The 11078-nt window shown below is 36.3% G+C and overlaps 1 protein-coding gene across 1 annotated transcript; it reads right to left on the bottom strand.

The window, feature by feature from the left end:
- Positions 1 to 3402: 3402 nt before the first annotated feature.
- On the bottom strand, positions 3403 to 8659 carry LOC142335095 (calcium-activated potassium channel subunit alpha-1-like). The gene is made up of 3 exons (XM_075383443.1): positions 8327 to 8659; positions 4531 to 4742; positions 3403 to 3609 (listed from the first exon to the last, which is right to left on the bottom strand). The coding sequence occupies exons 1-3, from the start codon at positions 8463 to 8465 to the stop codon at positions 3541 to 3543; spliced, it is 420 nt and encodes a 139-aa protein (XP_075239558.1). The 5' UTR covers positions 8466 to 8659; the 3' UTR covers positions 3403 to 3540.
- Positions 8660 to 11078: the final 2419 nt, after the last annotated feature.

The raw sequence follows: 11078 nt of genomic DNA, 5'->3' as shown, positions 1-11078 counted from the left end.
AATGGTTTAATGTACTGCAATTGAAATATACATCAAAAAACCACAAACATGTCCCAATCTATCTGCGAAAAAATTGATCATAGCTACAGTACTTAACATTTCAAAGAACCGTATGAAGAATATACAACTTTTACAAATGGCAAACAGACTATCTGTGATCATCAAAATTTACCTTGAAATCAAAGTTTTAAAATCACTTCAGGTATATTGTTCTGAGATGTTTGATTGTAGCTGGTTGAATTAAATTGATTTCACAAGAGGGTGCTCCAATGATGACGGTACAGATTAACAAAATTACACTTGTCATAGATGAACTGTGGAAATAATTTGAGATATAGAAGGAAACCTAGCAGTTAACATGCAACATTCAAAACAAGAATCGCAACAGTCCAGAAAAAAAACGCAAACAAAAACAAAGACCGATCGAAACAGCGCACCATTTCACTGGAAAATACTTCTGACGTACTTAAAAAGCAGTCACACTAAATATAGACCAAAATTTAAAAAAAGCGACTGGCCTTTATGCTAACAAATCTGTGGAAAAGCTTTAAAATTGATTTTAAAAACCATTGGCCGATTCATAGTAAATGCATTGAAAGAAGTTTTAAGATCCAAATTACTGGGTACATACGCAACCCTAAAGAGCTGGCACAAAAGGAACTGATTTCATAAAAACAGTATTTTATTTGGCCTGAAGAAAATTTAAAGAGAAAAACCTGATTTTCAGCCTCACAAGTCAAATACCAAAAACACGGCCGGCAAATGGACGGAAAATATCCTACCTCTACGCACATCGGGATTGAAACAGTAAAGAAAAGAAAAATTTGACAGAAATCAATTTTAAATGTCAAAAAAGCTATTTAATTGGCAGTTTCTGTTAGATTCTAAATTTTAACTTAGATCAGATTCATAACCAAAGGCCATTAAGTTTTAAAATAATAAGACCTGCTTGCAATCGCTCCGATGAACTTTGATAATCTAATGCTATATGACTTAATGAACTGGCTCTATCGAAGTATCCCATTTTTTAATTTTATTTTAAAATTGACCGTATTCACTACATTGCGTAATTTAATGAGCAAAAGATTTCGAAATTCATTCCGTTGTATCAGCGAGTGAGGTAAGATTAGTGTCAGACGTGAAAGTTTTTACTTATGTAAAACAAAAAAGAGCAAAAGGCAAAGCGAATTAAAAAAGGAGAGCGCCTATATAAAAGCCATTGACAGGCTGATGGCGGCTATTAAATATACTTTTTCAGAATTTGTTTAGACTTAGGGTGGCTAGATTCACTAGGTAAGAGGGAAGCTGACAGAATGGTGGATAGAAAAAGATGAGTGGTCCGAACCTATAAAAAACTTTACACAGCGATTAAACATCTTGAACATAACTGAACCGCAACAATGTCTTCGTGCTTTTGTTTTTGCCTAATGGAAGTTGAGCGTTCGGGGGTACGGTTGGATTGAGGCTGAGGAGGGTGGATTTGAGGGTTAGCGGGGTGGTGAATGGGGAAGGGAGTCAAGAACCGCCTATCACAGCCATTTTGTGTCTCCTCAATACTCTCCGTGAATCGCATAATTAGAGACTAATCAGGCTAAGGCGAGAGCTGCTCATACACCGTTTTTTTAGGACGAAAAGTTGGTTAGGGATAGACAAAAAATTGGTCAAGCGGAAAAGACCATCAGGACTAACATGAATGCTACAAACTTTCTTTGACAGCAAATTGACACTTATCATCAAAGATTTCGTAGCTCAAAGACCTTTCAACTGATACTGAATAAAGTTTTTTGTGAAAGATTTTGACGAATTAGAGAAAAAAGCTGATGGCTCCTACTGAAAAAATATCAAAATAATTACGTTTTCTGCACTCAACTTATCTGTCCAACACTTGGTTCAATTTTCTGTTTCATCATTTAGCTCTTTTCTTTTCTGTGCCATTAATTGACTCATCGCCAAAACGGTGCAAGAAACAATCTATTAGCAAGACTTAAATTATTTAAATCCAAATACTGTTGAATAGACAGACGCATTATACCATGAACTCTCTCTGTACTTCCTCCCTACCTCTCTCCCTTATGTCGTTAAGAAGCAATTCAGTACAACAACCATAACTTATCACACATTACTAAATAGACTGACGAATTCCCAACGCCTTACCACAAATACCTTACCCCAAAAACCCTAGCAGAACTAATTTGCCGTGCTAAGCTGTACAAACTCAATACCCCATCAGTTAACTACTCACTAAAATAAGTTCGAAGTCAGTGTGTTGATATTTTCAAGCAAGAAAGTCAAGCACTCCCCCATTAGAATTAACTAATCACAAAAGAAGAAAAATTGCGACTGAATATGGTGTTTCACTCACACGCACCCCCCCCCCCCCCCAGCCACCACCCCCGAACACACACACGCGCGCGCGCGCACACGCACAATAACACACGCCCTTACACTTACTTTCACACAAAAACACTCTCTCACAACACAAAATACACACTATAGATACTAGAATATAAGCAAAAAGAACAACACAACAAAATCCTCGGAACAATAAAGTGCATCTCCATTCCTAGATTTACCAGAAATGGTTTTTTCAATTTTTCAATGATTTCATTGTAGTGGACAAGGTCATTTAGTTACATAAATCTTGAAACATTGTTGCTCTAACTATGAACCGGTTTCAATTTTTTTTCAATCCTGCTAAGACGTCAAAAAACATTAAAAGATTATTATTGACTCTGATCTGACTGAAACAGATTTGTATCGCCTCGTTTCATGTTTCTCCGTTCTGCTTATTTCACAGTTCAAGCTCACTTCTACTATTATTTTTTCAAGTGAAAAAAAAACCGCGCGAATTTGTTCGTAATGGCATTTAAAAGTGGAATGTATGAATAACCAGGCCATAGTTGTAATAATAATCGAAGACAGTTGCAGTGATACTTATCTATTGGACATTAGTGATATGCATTGTTTTGTGGACAAGGGAAAATTAAACGCATCGCAACACAAACACAAACCGCCACCAACATAAAAGGATTTTCCTAAAGAGACAAATTGTGCCTAAATGACGTTTCATACGCACTCAAACATACATAGCCAGAGATAAATAGCCAGCACAAAATTCAAGACCAACCAAGAAAAAAGAAAACAAACAGAACGAAAACAAATACTTAGAAACATTCAATGACGAACGTTGAAACGCATTAGACAAAACGCAGCAATATCTTTAAGTGGACCACATTTAGGACCGAGATTACTAAAGCGTCAAATTCAATTTCAATTCAGAGAATAATTCCCTGGATAATCGAAAAGTTGGAAATAAATTGGACTCCTATGATAAAATTATCAGAGATGTTAAGTTTTTCGACTGATAATGATTTTGACATTTTAATATCAATGGCCGTTGCCATTTTTTAAATATTTTGAGTCAGGTTCCTATTACAAAAAAGTTAGAACAAAAAAAATGCTCTCTGATCAGGATAACCATTTTATAAATGGAAAGGCTGATTGATAGTGATTGAATTAGTGTTCATATTTATGGTCAACTTACTCAGATCCCGTGTAGAGAAGGTAGATAACGAAAGCAGCCAAACTGTTGAAAGCCATGAACACCATCTGAAACAAAACACATTCACCCTAAATTGCTTAATCTTTTGGCTTCATTCCCAATTTTGGGTGCTGGGATTTTACGCCAGGGGAACTTTTTTGTTAACACGCATGTGGCCAATTGTTATGTTTTGTGTACATAATGTTTGAAAAAGGTATAACTGTAAAGCTCGTAAAAAACTGAATAGATCAGGTCAAATCAACTTTTGCAAAATTTGCTTACTTCGAAAGAAAATTTTTTTCCTTAGACAAAGTGAAAAATAATTTCGTAAACAGCAGTTAAGTATGCTACTGACCAATTTCTTAATTTTTTCCATTTGGCGTTGATTGGCTTTAGGGGCTCAACGAATCGTTCTCTAAGTATGTGTAACTGGCAGCATTATTTTTGAATTCTGTGCCCTTTTGTAACTTGGGCAACTTTTATTGAAGCAAACGTCTGGGTTGGAACAGTTTCCCTGTTTTGGACAGCGAATCGAGGTTTGCTGTCCAAACCGTGGCAACTGTTCCAACCCAGACAGATTTTACTGAACAGCATTTGAATATTTCTGACATTTTTTTTTTGAAACGTACGTTAACATTTTGAAATCCCACGCAATTGTTTTCCTCAGTTTTATAATATTTTAAAATTGCCGACTCATTAATGGTTACTCAACGACTCAACAGACGTAATATGCTAAACATCGCCAGATGCAATGAACAAAAAAATCAATGAATAGCAGTATCAATAGATCCTTGACCCCAAAGCGATATTAGATCCTCAATTGTGACAAAGTATTACATTGTGTATTCTATTCTTCGTCCTAAAGTTAATAATGCAATCCAAATTCCGATTCCTAGACCGAAATCAAAACAAATCTGCTGGCAAAATTCGATTTTAATTAGATCAAATTGCAATTGTGAGATATCAAATCTTTCAGTGAGACAACGAACCAGAATTCTGCCGGTGGTGGTCTGTGCTGATATGAGGATTCCGGCCCAATCTTTGAGCGAGGTGAGCCAGCCCACCTCCGCCTTCTCCTCCTCCTCGCCCGGTGGTCCTCCCCCTGGACTGTCCCTGTGTTCGTTATCTGTCTCATCATCGTTGTCTTCTTCATCCTTTTTGAACATGACATGTGCCCGACATGCCAAGATGACAAATAAACCTGGCACAAACAAAAACAACAATAATTACCATATTATTGAAACCCTCAAATTTAAACACGGTATTGTAAAACAGACAGAATCATTGTCGTTCCTCAATTATCACAGTTTTTGAAAGAAAACTGCACTAAGACAACTTACTAGATAAAAGCCTCCAAATACACCAAGTAAATGATATCAGCAATCATCTTATCACGAAAACGAGATGAAACCCGTTTACCCTAAAAACTACAGGGAATTAAAAGATATGAGACATATCCTTACTGAGACTCCATAAAAATGACAACAGAAAGGGTAAAATTTCAGTTTTTGAAAACCATTATTTTCTAAGTGATTAAAACTATTCGGTATCAACTGAAATCAATAAACGAATTATTTATACCTCTTGATAAATAAATGAGGAAGCGATCGATACCTGTTAAATTTTACCTCATAAGAAGGAACAAATTCAGACCAGTCGTTATCTAGATTGTCATACGACTAAAACTATGTCATACTACACAGGCAAAAATTTCCTCATAAAATCAAAAAATTCAACAAGAAAACCGTGTCGCAGCCGTTAAAACGACAACCTTTTCACTGAAAACATTTAAAAAACAAATTGCACTATTTTTCAACGCCAATGAGACCTCCTTATTAGTGTGATGCTGTAGGAAGGAGGAAAAACAACCTCAAATGAAAATCGTAGTATCAAAACCACGAAACCATTGGTTGAAAACAAAACAGTTAATAAGACTGTATTTTGACTAGACAGCCTATCTTTACAGAGACTAAGCTACCTATTGACATAAAGAAGATAAGAAGTGACAAAGATCAATAAGCCATTGATTTGAAAAGATTTGAAAAGTCATAGAAAACATCCGATTTAAACTAAAACCAGAAACAGATTAACCTGCAACAGCCTAAGAAAAAAAATGGGCTTATTATTCAAATTAATATGTTAGAACGATTAGGCTACAAAAAACAATAAACATCGACAGAACTAAAAATTTAACCAACAAGTTTACCAGTAATGAAGCCATTCAATTTTGAAAACCAGTAAAAAAAAATATGGCAAAATGCAAGTATTTTAATTCTTCTCTTGGGGTCTATTTCATTATCAATGGGACCTTTTGGTAAAAGGTCTATGTGGAAAAGACAAAATGAACATGAAATATTGACCAGTAAAGAAAACTGACAAAAACTCTCATGAAAGTCTAAGCTCTAAAGACATCGGTCAAAAAACACATCAAACAAAAATTAATTTTCAGTTCAGCAATAAGCTGATGATACCGTCATGGATGAGACTAACTCTGATGACTGCAAAATCAAGAACTACAAAAAGAATAAGAAACACGGTAAAAAAATAAAAATTCAAGTTTTGCGTGAAAGGTGTTGCAGCCGTCAAAACCGAAAGAATTCACAAGAACAAATAAATATGTTCCTTTGAGCCTTCATTAGATATCAATGGGACTCGTCATTAAAGTGATACTTCAACCATAGAAAATAAATCTCAAAATAGGCATATATGTTAAAATCAAAACGTTTTGAAAACTCGTAGTACAAAAGCCTCCAAACACCATTAGTTATAAACCATTAGAGAAAATAAACTTTAATTCAAAATGAAACGATTGAGTTGTCTTTACTGAGAAAAAACTACAGGCCGACAAAATTATGATCAAGATGCATAGTTCAGAAGTTCACTGATCTTTTAAAACAAACATACAAAGTAATAAGAGCCATTATATATCAACTGAAAACACGGTATAGTTTTACTAGTACCAAGAAGCATTGGATTTTTGTACCAAGCCAATATACAAAGTCATAAAAACCACGGTATAGATTACTTGTACCAAAAAGGCAAAAGGCATTGGATTTTTCGATTAGTTAGACTAAGTCATGAAAATGTAAAAAGAATTAGTTTAAATTTGAAAAAACCCATTTTCAAAGCCTTAAAAACATGAACTCATACTCAAATGAGTGAACTCATACCTTTCTGAAAGAAGGGTCATCAAAATGGGGTAGCGGTTACTTCCCACTATCAAAAGGATACCTTCATATGAAATAGGGCAGTTCATTGTAGCACAAATGCGCTAGGCAAGTTGAAGATCACAAAGACGTAGACGTTGGTCATGCTAGGAGTTTTGAAAAAGTTTGGAGAGAAAAGCAGCTGTTCGACATTTCTAAATCAATTTTGGTTAAAAAAAAATTGATAGAGTGGGGCAATAAAAAATTGGAGGAAAATAAGGGACATTTAACTGATTGTTAGTACGGCTGAGGAAAAAAGTAAATGTTTCGAAAAGCAATATTGTTTATTTGATTGCCAGAGGTCTTTCTTCCGCTCTGTTCGTGAGACAACTGTATACTGTCCAAACAACGAAAGAAGATTCTATAAAACCATCCAACAATTTGCAAAGCCAACAAAGATGAAAGGAGCATGAGAATACTTTTAAAAAGCGACAAACTAGCGCGTACCCGAAGAGGTACAAGCCGACAAAATTACCCGGTGAGCGCGTACCCCGTATTTAATTTTTTTTATAAGTCAAAATTCAGTTGTTCTTTACTTGAGTAATAGGACACCCGGCTGATATATCTGAAAGGTGCACAATGTTGATCGATAGTTCAAAAAATGCTGATTTCAGAGAAAATCATACAATTTAATGAAAGTGCTTCAAAACAGAAGAACAAATTGATGAAAAACGATTTTTAAATGAGTTTTAAACATTTGTTGTAAATCAGCCGAAAAATTCTCAAAACTCCTCGACTAACGAATCAGCCAATTTGGACTCATGAAAGCTATGTTTGTAACCTGGTGACAAATATTAATCAGAAGTCGAGGCAATAAACGTCACTCCTCGATAAAAAAAAAATTAGTGAACTCTTTTGGAAGTAAATTACAATACCTAGAAACAACATACTCAAATATTATTAAACACTCCATTAACGGGTTCTTCTGAAAAAACTAATCATTTACAGGTACTTTTAAAAAGTAAGTTCTAACTGATGAAATTTCAATGGTCATTGAGTACATTTGAGAAATTGACAACAAAAAAATTGGTAAAAATGAAAATCATAAATCTTTCTCTACATTTTATTTTTGTCTACGTTTGAGCTCAGGTAAACTTCTTACTGTATTTATCTGATGAAACAACGAGCCTACAGTTTTTCATAAATAACTGTCGGCAGTAAAAAAAATAAATAGAGCGAAATCTTCATAATTTTGAACTGTAGTTATACATCCGACAACCAAAAGCTCTCGAACCCCATTGGAGTCTCGCTATAGCTTTTGGAAACAATCTCTAACTTAACTATGTTTGTCAGACAGAAAACTGATGAAGGAAACCAACAGGACAAAAATAATTGTTACAAAAAATCAATTACATCCTAGCCTGCTTGGGATACCCGAATTGAACGACTGAAGGCGGGTTTGATTCTATTATGACCTGCTTCCGTCATAATCGGGCAACAAAATTACATATGTCATTCCTTTATTGAGTTTTTACTATATTGAAGAGCTATTTAGTATTTTTTACTAAATGTAAAGTTAGCACTTCAGTATTTCCTCGTAAAATGACACCTTATATATGGACAGGGCTAAGAAACTTACCAGTGGCAAAAGTGATAACGGAGCTGGAGATGAACGCGTACCAGAACTTTTCATCGTTGCACTCATCTTCTAAAACTTGGTTGACGTTTGGTGCCTGAGTAACTACAGAAGGGCTACAGCAACACGTTTCTTGGGTCATAACTTTTCAGCAAGACAAGATTCTCTTCTTTTGTTTCAAACAAAATGCAATTTCTTTCGTCTTCTGCCCCTCCCGGTCACAGAAGACATCAATAAAAGGGTTCAATTCACATACAAGATAAGATACACTCAATCATGTTACCAAAAGAATAATCATATTCGTTAGGTCATAAAATCCTAATCTAAAAAAGGAGAAAGGTGTTATATCTAAGGACTATCTGATCAAGATTGGATCTTTTCCGTTTGTGCCCCCCCCCCCCCCCAGCTTAGTGGGTGCATATTATTTGCACCCCCCAGATCAAAGTGCCACATTTTTACATAATGATTTACTATGTAATGGCACGTGCTCTGTAACTGGGGACGCATAACGTACTGGGGGGGGGGGGGGCACAAACGGAAAAGATCCCAAGTTTTTGCTGGACCTTCACCTTTTCGGCTATTGACTTGCTGTTATTGTTGAGTATGTTATGCAAATCTAATTTACAAAAACATGTTATATAGTATCATGGTGTCGTTGTTGAGAATTCGCAGACTACTGCGGGCGACTTAGTTTCCCGGTCGACAGTATTAAAATATTGCCCACTTATTTCTGCAAGTAGAGCAATCACAAAAGTTGCCACGTGCACGCTCGTTTTCGGTCAATATAATAAGTGCTTGCAAATAATAGCCACAAATTATTCTGAGGGGTAACAAACGAACAAAGAATTGTACTCGTTGTTGAGTATTTCTAGTATCTCTGTGGGATTTCTCCTGTGGTCAATTCATTGCTTTGCACCTAATATTTATGCAATTTCAAGTTTCATCTCAGTTTAAGCATAAGATGTCTCAAGCCCCTAAGATCAAAATGATTAACTACTTAGAAGAGAGAATGCGATAGACATATTTTACTCGAACGCTCTGCGGGATCAACGCGCGGCTCGACTGGGACACTGCATTAGCTCGGACGTTTTATAATTTTTTCCCTTGAATTGTAGAAATCTCGTGAAATTGTAAGCACGAATGATTACATAAACTGTCACGGTCTAACAAACGGCACGTAGTTCATAAAATAATAATAATGAAGAACAACAGGTCGGAGGGTCAACAGATATGTCACTTTTTATCTAAGTTTAATTCATTCACATCTATTTGAAAATCCAACAGTATGCACTATGTGCAGGACTCTTGTTCAATCTACTTTAATTTGAAAACTGTTTGTAGAAGAGCAGAAGCTTCTTGTATTGGGTCATCAAAGAGAATGTCACTTTTGAAGAAACCATTGCAGATATTTGCAAGTTGACTTGCTCTTGTCCAGAAATCAGAATCAAACTTTTTCAATCTTATCCTAGGACAGCTGGAAGTTCTCGTTTATTGTGCACGGTTGGAACCCACGTCCTGGATTGTGATATAGTCCTTCCAGTTTAGGTCAACGCGGCCATGCAGTATGACAAATAGAATCACATGTAGTTCGTGGAAAATGTTTTTTCTCCGTAGTTCGTGGAAAATTTTAAACTGGGTTGACATTGAAGTTAAGTTGTAAATAGAGTCATCGTATGGCTCGGGCAAATGAGTGATGCAGTGGACATGGTAGACAGTTACTTAAGGCACAATTTTTCCAATAACAATTAAGAAGGTACACAATACGGTGTGATCATTTGCTTTCGGGATCAGCAAGGATCTTTAAAGTAACCTCAGGGCCTGATAAAAAAAAGTTAAGACCGAACCAAAACTGGCCTACTAACCGTGCCACTGTTTCAACTCAGTACAGAAAATCAAGAAGTTACGAATACAAAATCTCGTCGAGTTGTTTGTCTTTTACGGTTCTTTGAAATCTGGATCCCGCACGAAACTCTGAAGAAAGGCTTTAAAAAGGCGCCTGCTCTGGGTACGCGTGTTCAGCGCAGCTCAGCTTGAATTTTGTTTATTCATTTATTCTTTGGTTACTTCAGCTGAGGTGCCGGGGTCGCGACCGAACCACGCCAAAGGCTGATTTCTCCAAGCCTTTGATAAGGTGCCTCAGTTTGAACTGCTATGCAAAGTAGCAGAGATTGGCGTCGGAGGATGCCTCCTCGAGGTCTTATCCGACTACCTGACAAACCGGAAGCAACTTGTGAGAGTGGGAAATGTCTTCTCGCAGATGAAAGATGTTAGTAGTGGTGTACCACAAGGATCCCTACTAGGGCCTGTTGTTTGTATATTCATTACAGATAACCCGAGACTGTTACTTTCAGTGAAATATATCTCCTTGCTGATGATCTCAAAGTTCTTTTAAAAAAACGCACTCCAGCTCAAAAACAGAGAGACCTGCATTCCATCGAAAAGTGGAACGCTCGAACAAGATAGAGTTTGCCTTGGACAGATGTGCCAAAATCACACTCCGTGGTGATACTCACTCCTTCAATCTCATCGGTGTAGTGCTGAATAGTGAAAACAAAATTAGAGATTTAGGAATCTTAGTGACCTCAGATATAAACTGGAACACTCACATCAACACACCGATAGCTAAAGCAAACAGCGTTCTTTTTTTAATCCGAAGAAACAGTGCCTACAATGTGAGCATGAGAGCTAAAACATGCCTAAACAAATCAGTGACACCGCCGCCTCTCGTTTATGGCATTCAATGCATATAATTGTC

The sequence above is a fragment of the Convolutriloba macropyga genome, chromosome 2 (assembly GCF_964194025.1).
Source record: "Convolutriloba macropyga chromosome 2, txConMacr16.3, whole genome shotgun sequence".
Classification (NCBI taxonomy): domain Eukaryota; kingdom Metazoa; phylum Xenacoelomorpha; order Acoela; family Convolutidae; genus Convolutriloba; species Convolutriloba macropyga.
Note: the sequence above shows the minus strand (reverse complement) of the source record. Positions and strands in the feature narration are given on the sequence as shown.

Excerpts from the sequence above, each read along its gene's own strand:
- LOC142335095 (XM_075383443.1), bottom strand. The coding sequence starts at position 8,465 with ATGACCCAAGAAACGTGTTGCTGTAGCCCTTCTGTAGTTACTCAGGCA. Across the intron at positions 4,743-8,326 it reads CGTTATCACTTTTGCCACTG|GTTTATTTGTCATCTTGGCA; the intron begins GTAAGTTTCTTA and ends TGTTTGTGCCAG. Across the intron at positions 3,610-4,530 it reads CCACCACCGGCAGAATTCTG|ATGGTGTTCATGGCTTTCAA; the intron begins GTTCGTTGTCTC and ends GTTTTGTTTCAG.